The 26,894-nt window shown below is 46.5% G+C and overlaps 1 protein-coding gene across 1 annotated transcript; it reads right to left on the bottom strand.

Moving 5' to 3' along the window:
• Positions 1-4,017: 4,017 nt before the first annotated feature.
• On the bottom strand, positions 4,018-24,887 carry LOC142269192 (constitutive coactivator of PPAR-gamma-like protein 2). The gene is made up of 15 exons (XM_075332381.1): positions 24,542-24,887; positions 21,034-21,116; positions 18,753-18,881; positions 17,478-17,580; positions 17,320-17,402; positions 15,545-15,825; positions 15,157-15,436; positions 14,866-15,037; positions 13,771-14,020; positions 13,564-13,678; positions 13,270-13,479; positions 12,982-13,183; positions 12,768-12,906; positions 12,615-12,678; positions 4,018-11,507 (listed from the first exon to the last, which is right to left on the bottom strand). The coding sequence occupies exons 1-15, from the start codon at positions 24,885-24,887 to the stop codon at positions 11,283-11,285; spliced, it is 2,682 nt and encodes an 893-aa protein (XP_075188496.1). The 3' UTR covers positions 4,018-11,282.
• Between the last annotated feature and the right edge of the window lie 2,007 nt (positions 24,888-26,894).

The raw sequence follows: 26,894 nt of genomic DNA, 5'->3' as shown, positions 1-26,894 counted from the left end.
ACGAAACGTAGAAAACGTTGGTGCTCTGTAGCAATCGGCACGTGGAGATAAGCATCTTTGATGTCTATTGATGCAAGGAAATCTCCTTGAGACATTGAGGCAATGACGGAGCGGAGGGATTCCATCCGGAACCGCCTGGCGTTCACATGCTTGTTGAGCAGCTTTAGGTCCAGAACAGGACGGAACGAGCCGTCCTTTTTTGGAACCACAAAGAGATTGGAGTAAAAACCTTGCCCCTGTTCCCGCAGAGGGACAGGGATCACCACTCCTTCTGCTCTTAGTGAGCACACCGCCTGCAGAAGGGCATCTGCTCGGTCGGGATGTGGGGAGGTTCTGAAGAACCGAGGCGGAGGACGAGAACTGAACTCTATCCTGTACCCGTGAGACAAAATGTCTGTTACCCACCGGTCTTTGACCTGTGGCAGCCAAATGTTGCAAAAGCGGGAGAGCCTGCCACCGACCGAGCATGCGGAGGGAGGAGGCCGAAAGTCATGAGGCAGCCGCCTTGGAAGCGGTGCCTCCGGTTGCCTTCTTGGGGCGTGAGTGAGCCCGCCAGGAATCTGAGCCCCTTTGCTCCTTCTGAGTCCCTTTGGACGAGGAGAATTGGGTCTTTCCGGAGCCTCGAAAGGACCGAAACCTCGACTGCCACTTCCTCTGTTGAGGTTTGCTTGATCTGGGCTGGGGTAAGGAGGAGTCTTTACCCTTGGATTGTTTGATGATTTCAGCCAATTGCTCACCAAACAGTCTGTCTACAGATAGTGGCAAGCTGGTTAAACATTTTTTGGAAGCAGAATCCGCTTTCCATTCCTTTAACCACAAGGCTCTGCGCAAAACCACAGAGTTAGCAGACGCCATTGCGGTACGGCTCGTAGAGTCCAGGACAGCGTTGATAGCGTAAGTCGCAAACGCAGACATTTGCGAGGTTAGGGACGCCACTCGCGGCACTGCTGGACGTATGATAGAGTCCACCTGTGCCAGACCAGCCGAAATAGCTTGGAGTGCCCACACGGCCGCGAATGCTGGAGCAAACGACGCGCCGATAGCTTCATAAACAGACTTTAACCAAAGGTCCATCTGTCTGTCATTGGCATCTTTAAGTGAAGCCCCATCCTCCACTGCAACTATGGATCTAGCCGCAAGCCTGGAGATTGGGGGGTCCACCTTTGGACACTGGGTCCAGCGTTTGACCACGTCAGGGGGAAAGGGATAACGTGTATCCTTAAGACGTTTGGAGAAACGCTTGTCTGGATAAGCATGGTGTTTCTGGACTGATTCTCTGAAGTCAGCGTGGTCCAGAAAAGTACTCAGTTTAGGCTTGGGATACCTGAAATGGAACTTCTCCTGCTGTGCAGCTGCCTCCTCTGCTGAAGGGGCAGGAGGAGAAATATCCAATAGGCTATTGATGGCCGCTATAAGGTCATTTACCATGGCGTCACCATCAGGAGTATCCAGATTGAGAGCGGTGTCAGGATTAGACTCCTGATCACCCTCCTCTGTGTCATCATGCAGAGACTCTTCTCGCTGAGACCCTGATCCGCGTGATGACGTGGAGGGTCTCTCCCAGCGAGCTCGCTTAGGCAGCCTGGGACTGTCATCTGAGTCAGAGCCTTCAGCCTGAGATGCCTGGGACCCCCTTGATGCACGGATTAACTCCAGCTGAGGGGGACCGGGGAACGTTGCCGCAGCAGTGTCCATGGTCTGAGTAACTGGCCTGGCCTGCAAGGTCTCTAGGATCTTTGTCATAGTGACAGACATCTTGTCAGCAAAAACTGCGAACTCTGTCCCCGTCACCGGGACAGGGTTCACCGGTGACTCTGCCTGGGTCACTACCTCCACAGACTCCGGCTGACGAAGTGGCACAGGGACTGAACATTGCACACAATGGGGGTCTTTGGAACCTGCCGGTAGATCAGCCCCACAAGCAGCGTATACAGCCTGTGTCTTGGCACCCTTGCGTTTTGCGGATGACATGTTGTCGTCTCCTCAGAGCAAGATAGGGTATACAGCCAAGAAGCGACCTTACAGTGCAATATATATATATATATATGGTACAGAGAAAAAAGTACACCAATATAACACTGTGGCACTAGTGGGGCCAGCACTAATGTGCTGCTTACCGCCCGCTTAACGCGGGTGTGTGGTCGCCAGAAATCCCCTGTCTGGGTCTCCCAGAGCCTGTGTCCGTTCTCCAGCCAGACTGCATGTAGGAATGGCTGCCGGCGTCCTATGGAGGGGGGCGGGCCCTGGGCGTGTGCAGACAAAGAGCGGGAAACCTGCGCCCCACTGTGCTCAGTGAGAGGGCTGGAGCATGTAAATAAGACTCCAGCCCTCGGCGCTGACTAATCGTACAGCGTCTCTCCCCTTCCCTGATTGACAGGGAGGGGGCGGGAACGAAGCGGAGCTAGGCCGCAAAAGCCGGGGACTAAATTTATAAGCGACGCCGTCGTAAAAGCACGGTCGTCGCTAAGTCCCCGGCGCACTACAAGTCTCAGCCGCGCCGCCGCTCCAGGGGCGGCCGGCGCGGCAGTCCCCCATACATAAAGTCACTCAGAGTGACTGTAACCCCAGCGCGCAGCGCTACAGTCCCCGGCGCACTAGCACACCCAGCAAGTCTGGAATGTGCACGGCCGTCCAAACGGGGACACAGAGTACCTGAATGTTGCAGGGCCTTGTCCCTGAATGGTACCCAGCTCCATATCCAGCAGGTTCTATGGGTCTGTGGATGGAGCCCGGCCTCAGGGCTTGGGGGCCGGTAAGATCCCACTTCCTCAGAGCCCCTCAGGGGGATGGGGAAGGAAAACAGCATGTGGGCTCCAGCCTCCGTACCCGCAATGGGTACCTCAACCTTAACAAACACCTCCAATGGAAATGGGGTGAGAAGGGAGCATGCTGGGGGCCCTATATGGGCCCTCTTTTCTTCCATCCGAAATAGTCAGCAGCTACTGCTGACTAAACAGTGGAGCTATGCGTGGATGTGAGCCTCCTTCGCACAAAGCTTGAAAACTGAGCTGCCAGTGATCCCACTGGGGGTGTATAGCCAGAAGGGGAGGGGCCTTACACTTTTAAGTGTAATGCTTTGTGTGGCCTCCGGAGGCAGTGCTATACACCCAATCGGCTGGGTCTCCCAATGGAGCGCCGAAGAAAATCCTTTTTCCAGCGTCGCTTACATAAGTCAACCAAGTGCGGAAAACATAACATGTGATTTTCTTTTACAGTGAGAACCAAAAATCCTAATTTTCCAGTCTGGCTATTTTTTTTATTTACAGTAAGTACCAAAAATCCTCTTTTTCCAGTGTCGCTTACATAGGTCAATCAAGGGCGGAAAACATAACATGCTATTTTTTTTTACAGTGAGTACCAGAAATCCTCTTTTCCCAGTGTCGCTATTTTTTCTTTACAGTAAGTACCAATAATCCTCTTTTCCCAGTGTCGCTATTTTTTCTTTACAGTAAGTACCAATAATCCTCTTTTTCCAGTGTTGCTATTTTTTCTTTACAGTAAATACCAAAAATCCACTTTATCCAGCGTTTCTTAGGTCAATCAAGGGTGGGAAAACAACATGCTGTTTTCTTTTACAGTGAGTACCAAAAATCGTCATTTTCCAGTGTCGCTATTTTTTCTTTAAAGTAAATACCAAAAATTCCTTTTTCCCCCAGAGTCGTTTACATAGGTCAATCAAGGGCGCAAAACATAACATGTTTTCTATTACAGTGAGTACCAAAAATCCTCTTTTTCCAGTGTTGCTTACATAGATCAATCAAAGGTAGAAAACATACCATATTTTTTATTTTTTCTTTAAAGGGAGTATCAAAAAATCCTCTTTTTCCAGTGTCGCCTACATAGGTCAATTAGAGGCGGAAAAAATAACATGCTATTTTTTTTACAGTGAGTACCAAAAATCCTCTTTTTTCCAATGTCACTTACATAGGTCAATCAAAGGTGGAAAACATACCATATTTTTTATTTAAAGGGAGTACCAAAAATTCTCTTTTTCCATTGTCGCTTACATAGGTCAATTAGAGGCGGAAAATATAACATGCCATTTGTTTTTTAACAGTGAGTACCAAAAATCCTCTTTTTGGTGCAATAAAAAAGCGAGACAGATTTTTACTAAAAGAATAGACTTTATTAAGCATTGTAAGTCTTTCTAACTGGAAACCAAGCTCCTCCATGAAGCGTTCCTAAACATTCTGCATCATAATTTCACCACCTTCTCAACAACAGCAGACATTCTCAAGAGTTTTGCCGCTCTAACTTACATTGATAAACTATGGAGATGCCGGGGGGGAAAGGGATTACAGGACAGGAATATTTTTGGGAGGTGGGAGATAGTTGCACATTACCCATCCACTAAACAGGTGACTAGCATAAGAGGAAAGGGGGGCGTTTATTAACAGGTGGGGGGGAGAAAATATAATCGAGAAGCCATGTTTTTTTTTTGTTTGTTTTTTTTTAGATATTTTTTTTACTGTAATTAAAACACAGACAGTATCAGTTAAAACATGAAATTACTAACAAAGATTCATTGCAGTGAAAGATTCACCTAGCTAAAAATTAAAACCTCCGAAAAAAAACAAAAACTGAAGAGAAAGCGGGAAGTTTATATTAAGAAAAAAAAAATAATCGGGTTTAACAGGGAGCGGGACTTACAAAATATATATACTTACACTTTGAAAGTCAGCAAGATTTGCTTTCAAAAGGTTCTGTTTCTTCTTGAAAAAAAAATAATTAAATTCGCAATTAAGTTACCACTAAACCAGGAATTAAAAGAGAAGCGTACTATCACAAATACGTGTGCGGCAGATACAGATGGGTCAAAAGTCGACACCCAAAAGGAATCGGGTGTGCGAGGACAATATATTTTTTATTTATTTTTTTTTTTGTATTTTTTACATTTTTTTTTCTTAAGTGTCACGTCTTACAAGTCTGAAGAAGAAAATGTTAAGGTTGCTTTTTTCTTTGTCTCAAGAACATCTAAATATTAAAAATCTGAAAATAATCCCCACTATTAGGTGTGAGAATAAAAAAAAAGAAAGAAAAATATATGACAAGTAAATAAATGACGAATGGGTTTGCCCCTTCTCGAGACATCGAGAATGGAAATAGCCAGGATGTGAAAGTTTTTTAAAGAAAATTCATTGGTGTCAGGTAGTCTCGCACTCCACAGTCTTTCCCCCCACGCAACACAATTGAAGCCTTTGGATGTTCGGACTGTGAAAACTACTGCAAGGGTCTACGGTAAAGATGTGCTAGTCTTCATTTATGGCGTGTTGTGATGTCAAAGCGGGGAAGGCCCCAGAATACTGGGAGTGGTGGTTTGGTTAATATATATATATATACGTCAAAGTTCCGCCTAGGTAAAGTGTCATGGACGTGCCTTGTTTTTCCATGTCAGACGGTGCACGATACAAGAAACAAGGCGACACATAGCTACCGTTCCCAAAACATCCTACCGGTTCGGTGGGTTCCGGTCCGAAAAGCCGTCACCCGTTCATACAGATTACAGGGGGAGGGGGGTTTCTTGGGAACCTACCATAAGTCAATTCGAGCAATATGTATATAATAAAGAACAAGTGTTACATCAACAATAAATGCCCACCCACCCCTTACCCCCCAAAAAATATATATATCCTAGCCGGGTAACCAAAACATTGCAAAAACAGAATGAATATCTGCTACTAAACCCCTTCTACGTTACGTGCGCTTAATTGGTTGAAGCCAGCAATTGCTCAAAATGACCTTTCTGAAATCAAACACAAAAAAGCATAAAAAAAATAAAAATAAATAAAAAATAAAATAAACAAATAATAAAAAAAATAATAAAATAAAATCTTCCGTATATGCCGAGTTTTTCGCGCCCGTCTTGGATGCAGGCAAAACGGGCGTCGGGAACAAACGCGCCAAATGTGGAAGATATATACGGGTTTAACGTCAGAAAGGTATTTCGCTTGAAACAATTATGTGATCTAATATATGAGATTAGCGGTTACTTTAATTAAAATGTCAAGAGAGATTACGGTTAGTGAGAAAACATTTCAACAAAACTTTCTGGCGAGGGCGGAAAAAAACGGTTTAAATTGCCGCCGCTCACCAGCTACGTTATGTGCGTACAACACATGATAAAAAATAAAAATAAATGATAAAAATCAAATTAATAGTGGATGTTCACGTGTGATTAAAATTAGTTGTGAAATGCGATAAAAATATGAAAAAAAAAAATTAAAAAATCACTAGTTGACACTTTTGGGTGGGAACTGGCTGTTCTTTTTTTTTTTCTCCCCTGTGAAATATCAGGACAGGTTCCCCCCTCTATGAACAAAACAGTTTTTGCCCTCTGATACCCTGTGGGCATGGGCACGATCCTTAAAGGAAATCGTCATAAGTCCGTCCAGGCGGCCATAGTAAGTAATCAGAGGAGAATTTTCATCACGACTCCTCTGGACAATGTATTTGATAACAATGCCTAAAAAAAAGAGAAGAGATCCGAGCAGCGGGGCATCGGTGGATGCCGACGTCAGAAAGCGGCTTGGCATGACTCCCGTTAATATCATCAGCAAAGGTACAGAATGTCCCAAGCCTGTTATGCCAGGCATTGACGTTTGAAGAGACCATTGTAAGGTTACCTCCCTTCTGTTGTCAACAGTTTGGAGTTCAAAACGTCAGAAAGCGGCTTGGCAAGACTCCGTTATTACAGAATGGAAAGGGAATGCCCCAAGCCTGTTATGCTGCCGAAGCTTTGACATTTGAAGAGACCATTGTAACGTTACCTCCCTTCTTTTGTCAACAGTTTGGAGTTCAAAACGTCAGAAAGCAGGTTGGCATGACTCCTGTTATTAATGAGTGGGAAGGGAATTCTCCAAGCCTGTTATGCTGCCGAATGTTATTTTTTTGCTTTGACATTTGAAGAGACCATTGTAAGGTTACCTCCCTTCTTGTGTCAACAGTTTGGAGTTCAAAACGTCAGAAAGCGGCTTGGCAAGACTCCCGTTATTACAGAATGAGAAGGGAATGACCCAAGCTTGTTATGCCGCCAAATTGGATTTTTTTTCCTGCTTTGACGTTTGAAGAGACCATTGTAAGGTTACCTCCCTTCTGTTGTCAACAGTTTGGAGTTCAAAACGTCAGAAAGCGGCTTGGCAAGACTCCGTTATTACAGAATGGAAAGGGAATGCCCCAAGCCTGTTATGCCGCCGAAGCTTTGACATTTGAAGAGACCATTGTAATGTTACCTCCCTTCTTGTGTCAACAGTTTGGAGTTCAAAATGTCAGAAAGCGGCTTGGCAAGACTCTCGTTATTACAGAATGGGAAGGGAAAGACCCAAGCTTGTTATGCCGCCAAATTGATTTTTTGTTTCTGCTTTGACGTTTGAAGAATCCATTGTAACGTTACCTCCCTTCTTCTGTCAACAGTTTGGAGTTCAAAACATTGGAAAGTAGCTTGGCAATACTCCTGTTATTACAGAATGGGTAAGTGAATGCCACAAACCTGTTATGCCGCCGAATAGTATTTATTTTTTTTGCTTTGACGTTTGAAGGAACCATTGTAACGTTACCTCTCCTCAATCAACAGTTTGGAGTTCAAAACGTCAGAAAGCAGCTTGGCGTTATTACAGAATGGGTAAGTGAATGCCCCAAGCCTGTTATGCCGCCGAATGGTATTTTATTTTGTTTTGAAACTTGAAGAGACCATTGTAACGTTACCTCCCTTCTTTTGTCAAAAAGTTTGGAGTTCAAAATACAATAAAAAAAAAAAGAACACAAACATGCAATGTAAAGGGCCGGTTAGAGCACCGCAACACTGCAAAACCATTCTATCAACTGTACATTGGATAAATCGGCTCAGCTCTGCCGAGTACACGCCGAAATCCTTTCTGGTCGAAGTGGGACAGAAGGTGGGGGGAAAAGTATGGAGCAGGGACTGGTATCAGTATCGTAACCATTGGCTTTTAGTCTGCCAATTGCCCCCCTGTTCTGGGTGGGTGGATGAATACAATGCTTTGCTCAACAAAGGATGCCTAGGGTCATAAACTTTTGTATTGTTTTCCAAGATGGCGTAAAGGGGAATCAAACGGTACCCAAAAAATTAGCCCCCCCCTCGGAAATGGCTCGTAATTAGTCCCCCAAAACTGAGATCATAATATGGCCAACAGTTAAGCAAATCAATTCTAAAGAAAGAGTGCCTACAGGATTTAGAAAACGTTATCGTGCTAAAAATGTATTTCTTAGTTGAGATCTAGGTAGCAAGATCTCAACTGAGCGCTAAAACAAAACATGGTGCTACTAGGAGAACTGAGCATATAGTGTAAGGATCCTATGGTGTGAGCGAGCGAAGAGGCACAGTACTCAGTTCATTTTAGTGGTGGTCTCAGCACTCGGACCCCCCATAATGATAGCTACACTAAAGCCCTTTTAAAAATTGGCCAAACCCACCATTTTTGGTGGCATCAGGCCACTCTGATGGGTTTTGGGGCCTTTGCAAACACCCGTCGGGATGATAAAAGGTCGAAATTTCAACACTCGACCCTGTCTTGATTACACAGACCGTGGAAGCTAACGAAGCCCCCCTTTTCTTATTTTGAGAAGATGGGTACGGAGATCTCTTAAAAATTGTCCTTACTACGAGTATAAGTAATGTTTTGTCACAAAGTGTAAAATAAATACCGATAGGGAGTAAAAAACAATTCATCAGGATGGCAAAAAACGAGGTGGTACCCCCCATATTTAATAGGTGGGGGATACGGTAAAAGCTGATCAAGGATTTAAGAAGCAACAGAGCGTTAAACATCCGACCCCTAAGGATGGAACAGTGGCTTATCCGACCATTGCCCCCAGAAAATGGATAGATACATGAAAACCAAATTTACAGTGGAAGTCGGGGGAAGAAGGGGAGGAAAAAAAACAAATCTTTCTAGATAAGTGGACTGCATTCGTATCGGACAGTCCTCTCTTGCTGGATGCAGCCCGCAGTCTAAGCTTAGAGAAACCACGTAAAGACAAACTAAAAGATGGGAAGAAGAAAAAGTTAAAAATAATAATTGGGTTTGTTTCCTAAGGAGGATATGGAAAATTAGGTTAGTTTCCTAAGGAGGATATGGAGAATTGGGTTTGTTTCCTAAGGAGGATATGGAGAATTGGGTTCTTTTCCTACCAGGAAAATGGAGAATTTGGTTTGTTTCCTATTGGGGAAATAGAGAATTGGGCTTGTTTCCTAAGGAGGATATGGTGAATTGGGTTTGTTTTGTAAGGGGGAATTTGAGAATTGAGTTTAATTCCTACCGGGGAAATGGAGAATTGGGCTTGTTTCCTAAGGAGGATATGGAGAATTGGGTTTGTTTCCTAAGGGGGAATTTGAGAATTGAGTTTGTTTCCTACCGGGGAAATGGAGAATTGGGTTTGTTTCTTATGGGAGAAAGGGAGGATTGGGTTTGTTATCTACCGAGAAAAGGGAGGATTGAGTTTGTTTCCTAAGGGGGAAAGGGAGAATTGGGTTAGTTTACTACGGGAGAAAGGGAGAATTGGGTTTGTTTCCTGAGGATATGGAGAATTGGGCTTGTTTCCTAAGGAGGATATGGAGAATTAGTTTTGTTTCCTACCGGGGAAATGGAGAATTGGGCTTGTTTCCTAAGGAGGGTATGGAGAATTGGGTTTGTTTCCTACCGGAAAAATGGAGAATTGGGTTCAGTTCCGACGGGACAAATCAATTGGGTTAGTTTCCAAAGGGATGAAGAGAGAATTGGGTTTGTTTCCTACTTGGAATTGGGATAATTCCTAAGGGGGGAATGGAGACTTGGGTTCGTTTCCTACCGGGAAAAGGGACAGGTGCAGAGCAACAGGCTGCAAGCCTCCTCAGACAGAGAAAAAGCCGATGGGCGTTTCTTTCGTAAAAAGGTAATAATAAAAAAAAAAATCTAATTTTTCGTTACGTTTTGGAGACGTGGGCGCCAAGCGAGGATTCCAAAACGGAACGCTGGACACGAGGGCGAGATCTGCCCTCTCCCTGTTCGAGTGAGTTACACGTCCGGAGTACAGTTCAGAAACGGCCACAAACCTTCCCCCCAGCAGCGGCAGCGTTCTCGAAGGAATACTGGGTCTGCTTAGGATGCAAATGTGGCTTATTTTTTTTTCTTTTTTAACTAAATATATATTTATAGGTTACATAAATAGATCTCTCTCTGCCTCTCTCTGTACATAAAGTCTGTGCACAAACGTATGCATATTCACAATATACACAGTGAGCCTTGTCAGACAAGTCCTAGATGCGTACTCGGTGCGGCGCGCGGACCACGTTATGCACATACAATCATTCACAGTACATCTTCGCCAAAAACTTGAGGTTTAACCTTTTTTTTTTCTTGTGTGTGTGATGTCAAGCGATGTGTGGTGCGAGCGTCTCTGCTGGCCTTGGATTTATACCATTTGCCAACCAGTAAATTGAGAGGGTCACCCCCAGTAGCCACCTCGACCCCCCGGTTTCCTTCGAACGTTGGAGCAAAGAGTGTTCCTCGGCGTCGAATGGAACGAGGACGGCTCTGTCGGAAAAAAGCCGGCGCGAGATATTGCTCCGAACGGATGAAAGAAATGGGAGGAGGCGAGCGAAAAACGAAATCACCCAGCAGAAAACACAGGCTTGACCTTATTAGAAGGCAGGAAAAATCTGCCCATGACAGTCCTCTTTTTCCTGAATGTCCCCTTTGTACAAAGGCCATATTTATATATATATATATAATTATTTTTATATATATATGTACATATAAAAAATAATATTAATAAAATTCTGACAAAAAGTCCCACATTTTATCTACAGGATTGGGGTAGTCTGGCAGGCGGAGTCAGGAGGAGGCGAGTGTCAAGGGGGAGGTGCAGCTCCCGGCTTTCCCCGCCGCGATGCTTAATACTGAGAATCCATCAGTACGTGTTTTTTTCTTATTATTTTTTCCTTTAATTTCTATATTGCAACTTATTCCTTCTATGGCCAGGAACAACTAGCAGCATTGCAATATACATCAGACCGGAACTTATTCTGTACTAGCTTTTTTTGGGTCCGATTACTCGCGTCCGGAACCGGGATGCCACCGAATCAGCATTTTTTCCGAGTATGTGGGCAGCACTTGACAATCAGAGCACCATAGAAGATTTTGGTTAAAATGTGTGCAAAGGGATCACGTGCAAACATGTTGCAGCATTTTTATGTTTTTGTTTTTTGGGGGGGTTGGTGGTGGTATCTCTGTACCTCCCCAAGACACTCTCCTCCTCCGGTGTTGCCCTGTATTCTCCTGCACTGCTCACTCCTCCTTCTGGAGGGCTGTTGGACCCAACTTTTCGTCACGGCAGTTGTCGCCGCCATCGCTGCTTATTCCTGTGTAGTGAGAGGTGTTGCCATTGCTGCAAGGCTCGCTGCATTCCCGGGGTAAGGCACATGCTACAGTTTGAGGGCTGGTTTCTTCCTCGGGGACTGCATTTCCACTGGTCCCATTCACATGGGACGGGCTACGGCTGTCGGTCGATCCCTAGTGTAAAATAAAAAAAAGTGAGAGGTGAAGGTGTGACCCTAAGATGTCTCATTAAGAGCACTGCATGTAAACCCCTCAGACTGACCATGACACTGCATGTAAACCTCACAGACCGTCCATAACACTGCATTTAAACCCCACAGACTGACCATGCATGTAAACACCCAAGACCAACCATGACACTGCATGTAAACACCCCAGACCGACCATGACACTGCATATAAACTCCATAAACCGACCAGGACATTGCATGTAAACTCCATAGACCGACCATGACAGTGCATGTAAACCCCATAGACCGACCATGACAGTGCATGTAAACCTCACATACTGTTCATGCCAGTGCATGTAAACCTCACAGACCATCCATGACAGTGCATGTAAACCTCACAGACCATCCATGTAAACCTCACAGACCGACCATGACAGTGCATGTAAACCCCACAGACTGACCATGACACGGCATGCAAATCCCTCAGACTGACCATGACACTGCATGTAAACCCCACAGACCGACCATGACACTGCATGTAAACCCCACAGACCGAACATGACACTGCATGTAAACCTCACAGACCGACCATGACACTGCATGTAAACCCCATAGACCGACCATGACACTGCATGTAAACCCCTCAGACCGACCATGACACTGCATGTCAACTTCATAGAACGACCATGACACTGCATGTAAACCCCCAGACCAACCATGACACTGCATATAAACCCCACAGACCAACCATGACACTGCATGTAAACCCCACAGACCGACCATAACACTGCATATAAACCCCATAGACCGACCAGAACATTGCATGTAAACCCCATAGACCGACCAGGACATTGCATGTAAACCCCACAGGTCGACCATGTCACTGCATGTAAACCCCACAGACCGACCATGACACTGCATTTAAACCCCCCAGACCAACCATAACACTGCATATAAACCCCATAGACCGACCAGAACATTGCATGTAAACCCCATAGACCGACCAGGACATTGCATGTAAACGCCACAGGTCGACCATGTCACTGCATGTAAACCCCACAGACGATCCAATGTAACGGCAGCTGTGGATGATCTATAGACCAAATTCTTACCTGTTTGTTCACTTTTTTGTTGTTTTTTGTCACTTTATTAACAGAGTTGTTATCTCTTCCTCGTCTGAAAACACAAACAAAAAAGGGCTTATCAAAATAGATGATCACAAATAAAAAAGTGATTTCGGAGACCCCAAAAAGTTGTGCACTCACCCTTTTCCTGGACCCCCAACAGAGACCACTTGCATGCCGAAAGCTCCCCGACCTCGGGATGGTTTGCTGCCGGCCCACTGACCTACCACCATTCCCGCGATTTCCAGCTTACCTCCTTGTGGAGGAATTGGATGAACTCCTGCATTGGAGAAAGGAAAAGTTACGAACAAAAAAAATACAAGGGAGCGTGAACTAAAAGACAGCACATACTCACCTGAAAAGCCTCGATTTCTTCCCGGCGGGGGTGGTGGCATGGAACCCATGGCTCTGGGATACAGCGGCACGGGGTAAAACGGTGGCATCATAGGGGGCATGAACGGTGGCGGTGGCAGAAGTGGCGGAGGAGGTTGGCGATTAAGATTGATCCCCTCCAAGATGCTCTGTCTCATCTTCTCCACTTTGGCTGCCTGCTCTGCCTACGGGAGGCAATTGTTGGATCTCCGTCATGATGGCGCCACGTTGCAGCGCCAATCCAAGACATCGGCAAATCTTGACTACTTACCTGGCCGTCGCACAGTTCAATCAATGGGACCTTCTCGCGGCCGGCTCGGATTAGCTTGCTCTGGAAAAGCTTTCCGTCAAAGTAGATCCAAGGGCAGCAGTGCTCCCAAGGGACCGGCTGGCCGCAGGCGTCGTTGGCAAATAGTGCAGTGTCCACCCCACTCATGAAGAGAGCCGCCAGCTGCACTCCACGGGCATCCAGCTTCTCAATCTGCTCGGGGAATTAACACCAGCTCGTTACTTCACCTTAGGAGGCGCCCTTTTGTTAGGGTTTCTCGAGTCGTCCATCTCTTACCTTGAGCTCTTGGAGTTGGTCGGGCTCGTAGAGTTGAGAAGATACGGCTTGGGCTAAGAAGGCGTCCAGCTCGTGCCTCAGTAATATCCTCCCTCCGGGCCACTGCATCATATATCTGCGAAGAAGAAGAGGCTGTGACACCTGCATGTCCAAAAGCCCACCGACCAGCCTTTACGCCGTGCAATCAGAAGCCCCCCCGCTCCTCACCGCAGCACGCAGCACATCAGGAGGAGATGGGTGGGCACGTTGGCTGGATTTAGCATGCTGGGGGTATCCGCCTTCATGCACGCCAAGAAAGCTCTCATCCTTCGGTTCTTGTCTTCTACAGCTTTGCCGAGCCATAATTTCTTCAAATTGGGACATGTCCATTCTCTAAAGGTCAACGCTGATACCAGTTCTGGTGTTTGAGGAGACTTTCCTTTATAGGCGGACCATTCCTTGATGATCACTGGTGGAACTAGGGAGAAAAAAAAACAAAAAAACACAGCATAAATTTCACAAAGTGTACGTACATGCTCATTTTGCCCTCCATGGCCGGTCGATGAACACCTTCTGTAGGTGCTGCTGTTTGTTTTGCACTTAAAGGGTTATTCCAACCTTCCCAGATGGTTATATTGTTGGATAGAGCTTGTAAAAACAAGCACTTTTGCAATTTACTGCCTGTTAAAATATGCAGCCGTTTACGAGATATTAACACTTTTCTCTTTACAGCTCGTTGTCTTGGAAACCGACCACAGCTGTCTAGCTCGTTGTCTTGGAAACAGAACACAGCTGTTGTCTAGTTTAGCAATCTTGGCCATTTTCAAAACAGCCGCTTACAACCTCAAAAGAAAACTGGCGCACGTTCTGCTGTCAAGCAGCGGTGGTCGGTCTCCAAGGCAACAAGATGTAAACAAAGGAAAAATGTTAATATCTCAAGAACGGCTGAACATTTCAAGACGCAGTAAATTGCAAAATTGCTTGTATTTACAAGCTCTATCCAACGATATGCCGATCTGTAAAGGTGGGAATAACCCTTTAAGGGGGGTATCACCTCTTTAGTGCCGCGTTTGACCATGAATAGTCATGAAATAAGAGCAGTGCAGGGAGGATGGCACAAACAGCAGGCAGAAATATCCTTAGGAAGATTAGATAAGGCAGCTTAGCAGAACAAAGGATTTGTGTAGAGCAAGCGGGAAAAAAATAGCCAAGACGGGAAGTAAACAAGTGTCGTAGACCACCGGCGGTGTATTATCTGAGCTATAATCCTATAGGAATATAGACAAGAAAATGGCCATAAAAATAAGGAATGTAACGGCTTACCGTCTACAGGCAGGCGACGGCGCATGGCGAGCCGCTCCAGGCGCCTCTGGGTCTCGGCGAGGCTAAAAAGGACACCGTATACATACTGGCGAGCCGGGCGGAAGAGGATGGCCGCCGGTGGAAGGTCAGCGTTGCACTCATCCTCTATGCAAACAGGCAGTTTTATCTCACCCTATGGGGAGGGGGGAAAAGACGCCTGATTAAGGAGATACTATACCCTGACCCCCTGTCTTATTAGGTGACATATTTCAGTAAGTCCCAAGCTAAGCTTAATCAGAGCATAAACCTTACCTTGGTCAGCACATGGTAAATGTAGGGATACATCAGACCACGGCGATGTCTATGTTCGGCCACCCGTAAGACTTCGGGGGCCACAGGAGGTAGAGGTGGGGTGGTGATGTCCATGTGGTTCCTTGTAGCCATGGACAGCAGTGATGGAATCTGTGACTCGTTGTGCCCCATGTTCTGGCCAGTCTCTCCACCTCCGGACTGGTGGCCCCAGTTCTGGGACAGCTTATCACCAGAGGATTCCTCCCAGTTAGTCTTATGTTGACGAGTATCCGTCACGTGACTGCGCAAAAGAAATATGAAAAGGATTAACTTCCCATACGTGACGTTGACCTTGAACGCTTCACCCCAAACCAAAATAAGTCACGTTCCCCGACAGCGGGTGACTTACTTGGACGCGGCGCCGTTTTGGTCTTCATCAGAAGAGGAGGAGGGTGACGATTCCTGGCCTGATGAAGTGCAAGGCTTCAGAGATAAGGAATTGGGGAACTTGGAAGCGGTCGTGTCGTACGGCAGGGACCAGCCAGAAAACGGGCCGCTTTTCAGAAGGTTGTCATCGTGGAAGTGAGACAAGTCGCCCATATGGTGAGGAGGAAAAACAAACCCAGAATTGGGGCCGGAAGGAAACGGGTGGTGCTGATACTGCAGCTTTGGGTGCATCTGGTGTCCAAACTACAAAAGAAAATAAGTTTCATGTATTGTCATTTTCCAGACCACTCATAGTCTGGCGGTCCACATTTTACCCTGGGAGACATTCTAATGTCACTGCAGAGAAAGCAGCTGCTGTCAGACACAGCCAGACTCCCCATAGAGAAGGCAGATATGGTTTATTTCCATCAACAGAGTAAGCAGCTGCAGGAGCTGCTGTCAGACACAGCCAGACTCCCCATAGAGAAGGCCGATATGGTTTATTACCATCTGCAGAGTACGCAGCTGAAGGAGCTGCTGTCAGACACAGCCAGACTTCTCATAGAGAAGGCAGATATGGATTATTACCATCAGCAGAGTAAGCAGCTACGGGAGCTGCTGTCAGACACAGCCAGACTCCCCATGGAGAAGGTAGATATGGTTTATTACCATTTGCAGTGTAAGCAGCTGCAGGAGCTGCTGTCAGACACAGCCAGACTGCCCATAGAGAAGGCATCTGCAGAGTAAGCAGTTGGAAAAGCTGTTGTCAGACACAGCCAGACTGCCCATAGAGAAGACAGATATGGTTTAATATCATCTGCAGAGTAAGCAGCTACAGGAGCTGCTATCAGACACAGCCAGACTCCCCATAGAGAAGGCAGATATGGTTTATTACCATCTGCAGAGTACGCAGCTGCAGGAGCTGCTGTCAGACACAGCCAGACTCTCCATAGAGAAGGCAGATATGGTTTATCACCCTCTGCAGAGTAAGCAGCTGCAGGAGCTGCTGTCAGACACAGCCGGACTCCCCATAGAGAAGGCAGATATGGTTTATTCCCATTTGCAGAATAAGCAGCTGCAGAAGCTGCTATCAGACACAGCCAGATTCCCCCTAGAGAAGGCAGATATGGTTTAATACCATCTGCAGAAGCTGCTATCAGACACAGCCAGACTCCACATAGAGGAGATATGGTTTATTACCATTAATAATGGTTTATTAAGTGCATTTTTGAAGGGCTGACAGTGCTTCCTCCTCTAGACCCAGTGATCATTTGAGGCGTGGAGAGGTAGCATGAGCTGCAGGGTCCTAGCAGACCCACATCAGCTCTGGGGTTCAAGCAAGAGGCCAAATTTACCCTGTAACTGGGGCTAACATACCAAAATATGATAAAAAAATAATTTCAATGTTGAAATGTCCCCTCAAAAGGTGGGGGGCAAAATGTGTGAAATAAATGAAAAATTAAAAAAAGAATAAACCCCCCACAACCAATAAATAATAAATAAATGGGAACAACGGAACACAATTTAAAATACATATTTTTTTAAAAAATAATGTAGCATACATTCATGGGTTTCTGTATCCCTCAATGAAGAGATAGAGAAAACATTAGCCCATGTTACGGTCACTGTAATAAGGGGCATCGGCCATAAATTAAGGAGCAGCTTCTCAAATCCTGGACAACCCCTTTAACAACAAATACTAATCACAGTAGGTTATATAAAACAGGATCAGATACCGTGCAGGGAGGGAACACTCACCATAGGTTTGCCCATATGTACTCCGCCCATTTGGTTGTGTGGTAGAGGGGGAACGCCAAACTGATTAGGTCCATATCCTGTAACTAAGGAAAGCAGGAGCTCAGCGCTCTGACCCTGCGGTAAGCACGGCACACACCAATCACTCCCGACATACTCACCGATGAAAGGAGTAGGACTGAGCTGAGGGGGGCGCTGCTTGGTGGCAACTGAATAATATTCCACGGCTTTTTTAAATCGTTCAATTTTATCTTCTGTCCGGGACTAAAATGCAAAATAAATATCTGTCCAACATTTCTGGGTTGTATGACATGTTCATTGTTTGTACCCCTCCAATAAAGACTTCATGTCCCATAATGCCTTTGGCTTTACAGTCTCAATGTCTCCTATGTGATGTATATACAGCAGTCTCATTGTTTCACATGTGATGTATATACAGGAGATTCAGTGTCTTCTATGTGATGTATACTGCAGTTTCAGTGTTTCCTGTGTGATATATATGCAGCAGTGTCAGTGCCTCCCATGTGATGTATATACATCAGTGTCAGTGTATCCCATGCGAAGTATATACAGCAGTGTCAGTGTCTCATGTAATGTATATACAGCAGTCTCATTGTTTCCTATGTGATGTATATACAGCAGTCTGTCTTTTACATGATGTATACTGCAGTTTGTGTTTCCTGTGTGATGTATACAGCAGTTTCAGTGTCTCCTGTGTGATGTATATAGGAGTCTCAGTCTTTGATGTGTGATGCATATACATGCATATACATCTGCCCAAGAGCAAACATTTCTGGGTTGTATGACATGTTCATTGCTTGTAGCCCTCTAATAAAGACTACATTTCCCATGATGTCTTTGGCTTACAGTCTCAGTGTCTCCTATGTGATGTATATACAGCAGTCTCATTATTTCACATGTGATGTATATACAGGAGTTTCAGTGTCTTCTATGTGATGTATACAGCAGTCTCATGTGTGATTTACATACAGCAATGTCAGTGTCTCCCATGTGATGTATATACATCAGTGTCAGTGTATCCCATGTGATGTATATACAGCAGTGTCAGTGTCTCATGTAATGTATAAACAGCAGTCTCATTGTTTCCTATGTGATGTATATACAGCAGTCTCAGTGTCTTTTACGTGATGTATACTGCAGTTTCAGTGTTTCCTGTGTGATGTATACAGCAGTTTCAGTGTCTCCTGTGTGATGTATACAGCAGTTTCAGTGTCTCCTGTGTGATGTATACAGCAGTTTCAGTGTCTCCAGTGTGATGTATACAGCAGTTTGTCTCTCCTGTGTGATGCATACAGCAGTTTCAGTGTCTCCTGTGTGATGTATACAGCAGTCTCAGTCTTTCATGTGTGATGCATATACAGCAGTGTCAGTATATCAACATGATGCTATCTATTGCCGTCTGATGTCTAACTCACCTGCGAATGTCGGAAAATCTCCTTCCCCACAGCGTCGAGATTAGAGGCGTCTTTAATAGTTGCCACATACTCAGAGACAGCTTTAATAACCACATCACAAGGTGGCAGGACAAGCTGGTGAGCACGGACCTGCAAGTAAGACCCCATTTGATCAAACAAGGAGCACAGACGTCATATTTCCTTTCTGGATGCCGACCTGTCAATCAGCGTCCACTGCAGACAAAAACCCTTTTCCAATACAATTCATTTAATATCTTGACGACTTGTCTTCTGTTCCTCTTTGCTTCGTATTTCGTCCACCCACAGATTCCTCCTTTTGCAGCCAAGTTTGCTCAAATGATAGCAGGAACCTCATAACTGATGCATGGGTCCAGGCAGACCCCGGCGTTCTCATGCTGGGGCTGAGCATTGCACTGTGCACATTCTGAGCAGCGCTAATGATGTTGCAATGTGCTAATTTGAATGGTTATATTTCAGGCAGACAGACGCAGAGAATAACGCTCTCTGCCTGCCTCATATTATTACAGACAGACACTGAGAATAAAACTCTCTGCCTGCCTCATTATTGCAGGCAGACAGACGCAGAGAATAACGCTCTCTGCCTGCCTCATACTGTTGCAGGCAGGCAGACGCAGAGAATAACACTCTCTGCCTGCCTCATATTATTGCAGACAGACGCAGAGAATAACGCTCTCTGACTGCCTCATATTATTACAGACAGACACTGAGAATAAAACTCTCTGCCTGCCTCATTATTGCAGGCAGACAGACGCAGAGAATAACGCTCTCTGCCTGCCTCATACTGTTGCAGGCAGGCAGACGCAGAGAATAACACTCTCTGCCTGCCTATTATTGCAGACAGACGCAGAGAATAACGCTCTCTGCCTGCCTCATATTATTGCAGACAGACGCAGAGAATAACACTCTCTGCCTGCCTCAAATTATTGCAGGCAGACAGACGCAGAGAATAACGCTCTCTGCCTGCCTCATACTGTTGCAGGCAGGCAGACGCAGAGAATAACACTCTCTGCCTGCCTCATACTGTTGCAGGCAGGCAGACGCAGAGAATAACACTCTCTGCCTGCCTCATATTATTGCAGACAGACGCAGATAATAACGCTCTCTGCCTGCCTCATATTATTGCAGACAGACGCAGAGAATAACGCTCTCTGCCTGCCTCATATTATTGCAGACAGACGCAGATAATAACGCTCTCTGCCTGCCTCATATTATTGCAGACAGACGCAGAGAATAACGCTCTCTGCCTGCCTCACTCACTCATATTAATGCGCAAGTTGGCACTCAGCAGTGTCATGATTGCTACTCAAAATTGTACACTGTGCATGCTTGGCCCCTACTGTGGGACCACCTCGGCCAGCCTGGTAACTGCAAAAGGTTACCTGCACTCTTTGTTAAACTATTGAGCATGCTCGATGGACAAAAAGAGGATTTTTGGAATTTTTTTTTTGCCGTAGCCTTCATTAGGGAGTAAACAAGAACCATCATGACTGATCTCTTAGAAAGAGGTTTTTCAGGTACCGATATAGTCCATCTGAAGAGTGCCCAGACTGGTGTCCCTCTCGTCGTTCTTAAGGGTACTTTACACACTGCGACATCGCTATCGATCTCGTTAGCGATGTGAAATTCTAGATCGCAAGTGCGATCTTTTGAGATCACGCATAGGTCATTTTACGCATGTGCGATCTCGAAAGATCGCACTTGCGATCTAGAATTTCACATCGCTAACGAGATCGATAGCGATGTCGCAGTGTGTAAAGTACCCTTTAGTGTCCAGAGGTCTAATGGGGTGGGGAGCGTTACAGACAACTCAAAAAAAACCAAAACGATCTAACCACGCATGACTTGTGGAGAGATGAAGGGCAGAATGAAGATAGAACCTCTTTGTTGAGGTGAAAAGAGGGAACAACTTTCGTAAGGAAAGAGAGTACCAGACAAAGAAACACCATGGACAAAGAAAACTACGAGAGAAACGCCAGTTCAGGGATGTGTCTGATGGATACCACTGTCCAAGAGATCCACCAGGATTCCTGTATCCCTTAATATGGTTAAAAGCAAACAGGACGACCAGTGATCAGGATACATAGGCGAGTCTGATATCGGAAAAAACATAAGCATTTTTTTAAATGAATTGTATTGGAAAACTTTGGTTTTCCAAAATCTTTTCCATACAAAGGATTTATCATCCTGGTAAAACCCCTTTAACAGATCCTGAATGGGCAAAAGGGATCTACAGGATCCAGGAAGGTAGAAAACAAGTCACCTTTAGTGAAGCGAGAGGATGATCTGGTCCCAGCAGGCTCCAATGAAATGCAGCCAGGTCTTCATCGGGCAGAATGTGATTACCTACATGGATAAAAGACACGACCAGATTATCATACGGCACATAGTACAGACTGCAAAATCTGATAATCTGTCACTATCCAGTGTCGGGGGGCTACAGCCGAGCCTCACGTGGTGATCGGGGACCATGAGGAATACAATGCGGAAGGTTGGAAATCAGTAAAAGTATCCGGAACGCAGACGCAAGTGTATGGGGCCATCCACCCAGGCAGGACATAAAGCAACCGTGTATTTCAATGCAGATTCTGCAGTTGTTTTGTTTGCCAGATTACTGTACTAAGTAGCCAAAATAGTCTACTGCACATGGAAAGTGATTGTTGTGGCAATGATGGGGGTCCAAGGCCAGATCCCCATAAAACTGACTTTAATACAGTCCGATAGATCAAGGGTAGAGGAGGAGGGGTTGTTGATAGATAATCCATTTAAAGGGGTTTTCCACTTTTAGAAACCCCATCTCCTGGCTGCAAAAACTGTGCCTTACTCACCCTCCCCAGGTCATGCAATGAGCCTCCGCCGCTCCCAATGTCTATTATTGTTTTCAGAGCTGCGGCCGATCGCTGAGCTGTCATCTCAGGCTGACTGCTGTCGACAAGGCGGAAGCAGCGGCAGAGACCCAGCGCTGGACCTGGGGAGGGTGGGCTTTTCTATTACCGAAGGCTCCCTTTTTTGGGGGGGGATAATCATATGACTATTAATGCAAAAGATAATTATAGGGCTATTCCAACTAAATCCATTCGATACAGGTGATAAATGTTTGACCGCGGGGGGGTTCACTAGTACCCCTCCGAATTGGAAACTGGGACATGATCACTACTTCCCCCATGAAGCGTAAAAAGTTCCCAGTTTGGAGTGGTTGAGGACATACTCCATTCACTTCTATGGGGCTGACAGCAGTCGTATACAAGTAGATGGAGTAGTCCTGGGGGACTTTGGGGATCTCATTCTCTGGCTTATTGGGGGTCCCAGCATTCGGACCCTGAGAGATCATACACTTATGTGGATAAAAAAAAACAAAAACAAAAAAAACCCCCAAAAACCTTCCAAACTGTGCAAATCCTTCTAGGCAAAGACGAGATCTCCTGGACCCGGATGTAAATCATCTAGTGGTGAATCAAGAACTAGATAATTGGCTTTTTGGTGAATGGAACGGAGGTTGTCACATGTGCACCGCTGCTCCATTCACTCTGGTGGTGGGTTGGGGGGGGGGTCTTAAAATTTGTTTCACATATCTTGATGTTTATTAGTGCTTTCATATCAATATTAATGGACACCCGTATACAAGAGTACAGTGCTCTGCTCACTTATCCAAGACCCCTTTAATATTTCCGCACACAGACTGATTATTATGGAAATCTGCTCCTTTCCACCAGGTTTTGGTAAAAATCACCCACCAGGGGGCCCATTGCGCGCCGCCGTCAGTGGAAGGGTGTTCGAAATGTTACTAGTTTTTTTTTTATTTATTACCATTATTTGAAAAATTGCTTTTAGACAAAGTGGTACAAGGCATTTTACAACTGGGAAAGTTATGCACGTCAGCACAAAATGACTGATCAAACCAAGCACAGGAGCAGTTTTCTGTCCATCTCTGCCCTCCCCTAATAGACAGAGCTGTCAATCAAGTAAGAAGGGGAGGGCAGAGGTAGTTAGAAAGCAAGTAGATGGTAAGATGCCCTAAATTGTTGGGCTACACCGAGTGCGCGCTGTCAATCTGTGTTTGTATTGAACAGTTACTGTATTTTTCTTTTTAGACGCACCCCAAATTTAGAGGAAAATAGGAAAAAAATATTATAATCCTAGTGTGTCTTATAATATCTCACCAGGGGGGAGCGACGGTGGTGGAGTAGCTCAGGAGGGTCACAGGAGACAGGGTCGGCGAAGCTGCAGGCTCGGAGGAGGGGGTGTCACGACTCAGGAGGGTCAGTGGACAGAAAGTTGGTGCTACTGCGGTCTCAGGGGTTTCGCGGCGGCGGGCAACATTGATCTGCTGGCGCGCTGCGGGTTCCATTGAACTGCCGGCGATGGACTTCAAGAAAATGGCCGCAGAGGTGGGGCATGCAGAGATTGGCCTCCGCAGCCATTTTCTTGAAGTCCATCATGTACCGCTGGCAGATCAATGGCACCCACCGCCGTGACACACTCGAGCCCGCATTATCACCGACCCGCTGTCCTGTGACGCTCCTGAGCTGCTCTACTGCAGTGATACCCCCTCCGCTGAGCCCTCAGTTTCATCGCCCCTGCCTCCTATGACCCCGCTCCACCACCGTCGCGCCAGTAAGTCACATCCGGATTATAAGATGGAACCCCCCCTCCCCCGTTTTACAGGGAAAAAAATGCGTCATAATCCAGAAAATATGGTACTTCCTGCTGACAGATTCCCAATTATCATATTGCTTGCCCACAGCTATATTTTGCTCCCTTTTCCCACCAGAAATGTAAAGCTATAAAGATTTGCATGTTTTGTGCAGACTCATGGTAGGACACAGCTCTATTTGCAATGAAACACATTACTGCCATATGCAGCAGGGGTCGGCAACCTGCGGCATTCTGGGTGCTGCAGGGGTCGGCAACCTGCGGCACTCTGGGTGCTGCAGGGGTCGGCAACCTGCATCACTCTGGGTGCTGCAGGGGTTGGCAACCTGCATCTCTCTGGGTGCTGCAGGGGTTGGCAACCTGCAGCATTCCGGGTGCTGTAGGGCTTGGCAACCTGCTGTAATCCGGGTGCTGTAGGAGTCGGCAACCTGCATCACTGCGGGTGCTGCAGGGCTTGGCAACCTGCAGCAATCCGGGTGCTGCGGGGGTCGGCAACCTGCAGCACTCCAGGTACTGTAGGGGTCGGCAACCTGCAGCAATCCGGGTGCTGCAGGGGTCAGCAACCTGCAGCAATCCGGGTGCTACAGGGGTCGGCAACCTGCATCACTCCGGGTGCTGCAGGGCTTGGCAACCTGCAGCAATCCGGGTGCTGCGGGGGTCGGCAACCTGCAGCACTCCAGGTACTGTAGGGGTCGGCAACCTGCAGCAATCCGGGTGCTGCAGGGGTCAGCAACCTGCAGCAATCCGGGTGCTACAGGGGTCGGCAACCTGCATCACTCCGGGTGCTGCAGGGCCTGGCAACCTGCAGCAATCCGGGTGCTGCGGGGGTCGGCAACCTGCAGCACTCCAGGTGCTGTAGTGGTCGGCAACCTGCAGCAATCTGGGTGCTGTAGGAGTCGGCAACCTGCATCACTCCGGGTGCTACAAGGCTTGTCAACCTGCAGCAATCCGGGTGCTGTAGGAGTCGGCAACCTGCAGCAATCCAGGTGCTGCAGGTTGCTGCCCCCTACTGTTTAGGAAACGGAAGAGAGCACAAAACCGAAATTGGATATTAATCACAGCTGTACGTCTCTGCCCCTTAGAGCTGCAGAATTTTGTCTCCTTGGTTGACGCCTTACCCAAAAGGGCAGCGAAGATGGGAAAGTTGCTCATCTTGAGGCCCAGCTGTTTGGCTACCTCTTGCATTAGAAACTGGTTGGTAGTGAGATTCTTCCCATTCCAGCTGAGTTTCAGGGCGTGAGAGCTGTAGTAAGAGGGGATGTTACACAAAGCGTATTCAGAGTCATGAGCAATGAGGCCGTGAAATCCGTTCTCCCGAAAGAAGGATACCACTTCCAGGTGATGATCCTCCAAACTCTGAAACACCTGAAATGCAGGAAGGGTCACCGGGTTTGTGATTATTGCTCTTGTAACATCACATTCAGCAGCCAAAGCAATGGGTAACAAGGAGCGGGGGAAAGCCATTACCCCCAGACGCACACCCGCAAGCAAGGGAGGGGAGAAAGCGAATGCGGAACACAAAGGGCGCAAATACACAGAAATATTTAATACAAAATTACAATTACATTTTCCAAGCAAAACTATTAGCAGTTTAAAAAAAATACTTTATTAAGGAAGAAAAAGTTAGAACATTTCATAAAAACAGATGCTCGTGTGACTCCGTTTGGTGCAGGTTAATATATTACATCAGCCCAAGACCGATGCAGTCAGTTCATAATCACGATTGGGCATGTTGGATTTTAGTATGCCTGATCCTTCTGTTCTCAAAGGGGTAAAGAGGACAGCAGAGGCTTCTTACGCCTTCTACATATCAAGCATACATGAACACTTGGCAAAATCCAGCATTCATGTGTACAGGGGGTGTCAGGAGGAACGATTGTCGGCTATCATGTGCACTGGGTGTGAGGAACAGTTGTCGGCTATCTCATATGTATGGGGGATGTCCAGAGAAACAGTTGTCGGCTATCTCATATGTATGGGGGGTGTCCAGAGGAACAGTTGTCCGCTATCTCATATGTATGGGGGGTGTCCAGAGAAACAGTTGTCGGCTATCTCATATGTATGGGGGGTGTCCAGAGGAACAGTTGTCAGCTATCTCATATGTATGGGGGATGTCCAGAGGAACAGTTGTCGGCTATCTCATATGTATGGGGAGTGTCCAGAGGAACAGTTGTCAGCTATCTCATATGTATGGGGGGTGTCCAGAGGAACAGTTGTCGGCTATCTCATATGTATGGGGGGTGTAAGGAGGAACAGTTGTCAGCTCTCTCATATGTATGGGGAGTGTCCAGAGGAACAGTTGTCGGCTATCTCATATGTATGGGGGGTGTCCAGAGGAACAGTTGTCAGCTATCTCATATGTATGGGGGGTGTCCAGAGAAACAGTTGTCAGCTATCTCATATGTATGGGGGGTGTCCAGAGGAACAGTTGTCGGCTATCTCATATGTATGGGGGGTGTCCAGAGGAACAGTTGTCAGCTATCTCATATGTATGGGGGATGTCCAGAGGAACAGTTGTCAGCTATCTCATATGTATGGGGGATGTCCAGAGAAACAGTTGTCGGCTATCGCATATGTATGGGGGGTGTCCAGAGAAACAGTTGTCGGCTATCTCATATGTATGGGGGGTGTCCAGAGGAACAGTTGTCAGCTATCTCATATGTATGGGGGGTGTCCAGAGGAACAGTTGTCAGCTATCTCATATGTATGGGGAGTGTCAAGAGGAACAGTTGTCGGCTATCTCATATGTATGGGGGGTGTCCAGAGGAACAGTTGTCAGCTATCTCATGTGTATGGGGGGTGTCCAGAGAAACAGTTGTCAGCTATCTCATATGTATGGGGGGTGTCCAGAGAAAGTTGTCAGCTATCTCATATGTATGGGGGGTGTCCAGAGGAACAGTTGTCGGCTATCTCATATGTATGGGGGGTGTCCAGAGGAACAGTTGTCAGCTATCTCATATGTATGGGGGATGTCCAGAGGAACAGTTGTCAGCTATCTCATATGTATGGGGGGGTGTCCAGAGAAACAGTTGTCGGCTATCTCATATGTATGGGGGATGTCCAGAGGAACAGTTGTCAGCTATCTCATATGTATGGGGGGGTGTAAGGAGGAACAGTTGTCAGCTATCTCATATGGGGAGTGTCCAGAGGAACAGTTGTCAGCCATCTCAAATGTACAGAGGGTGTCAGGAGGAAATTGTCGGCTATTTCATGTGTACGGGGTGAGGAGGTGTCAGGATGAACAGTTGTTGCCTATCTAATATGTATGGGGGGTGTCAGGAGGAACAGTTGTCAGTGATCTTGTGTGTATGGGGGTGTCAGGAGGAACAGCAGTTGTCGGCTATTTCATGTGTATGGGGGTGTCAAGTGGAACAGTTGTCAGCTAGCTTAGGTGTACGGGGGTGTGAGGACAAACGGTTGTCAGTAATCTCATGTACGGCGGGTGTCAGGAGGAACAGTTGTCAGCTATTT

The sequence above is a fragment of the Anomaloglossus baeobatrachus genome, unplaced genomic scaffold (genome assembly GCF_048569485.1).
Source record: "Anomaloglossus baeobatrachus isolate aAnoBae1 unplaced genomic scaffold, aAnoBae1.hap1 Scaffold_3148, whole genome shotgun sequence".
Taxonomy (NCBI): Eukaryota; Metazoa; Chordata; class Amphibia; order Anura; family Aromobatidae; genus Anomaloglossus; species Anomaloglossus baeobatrachus.
Note: the sequence above shows the minus strand (reverse complement) of the source record. Positions and strands in the feature narration are given on the sequence as shown.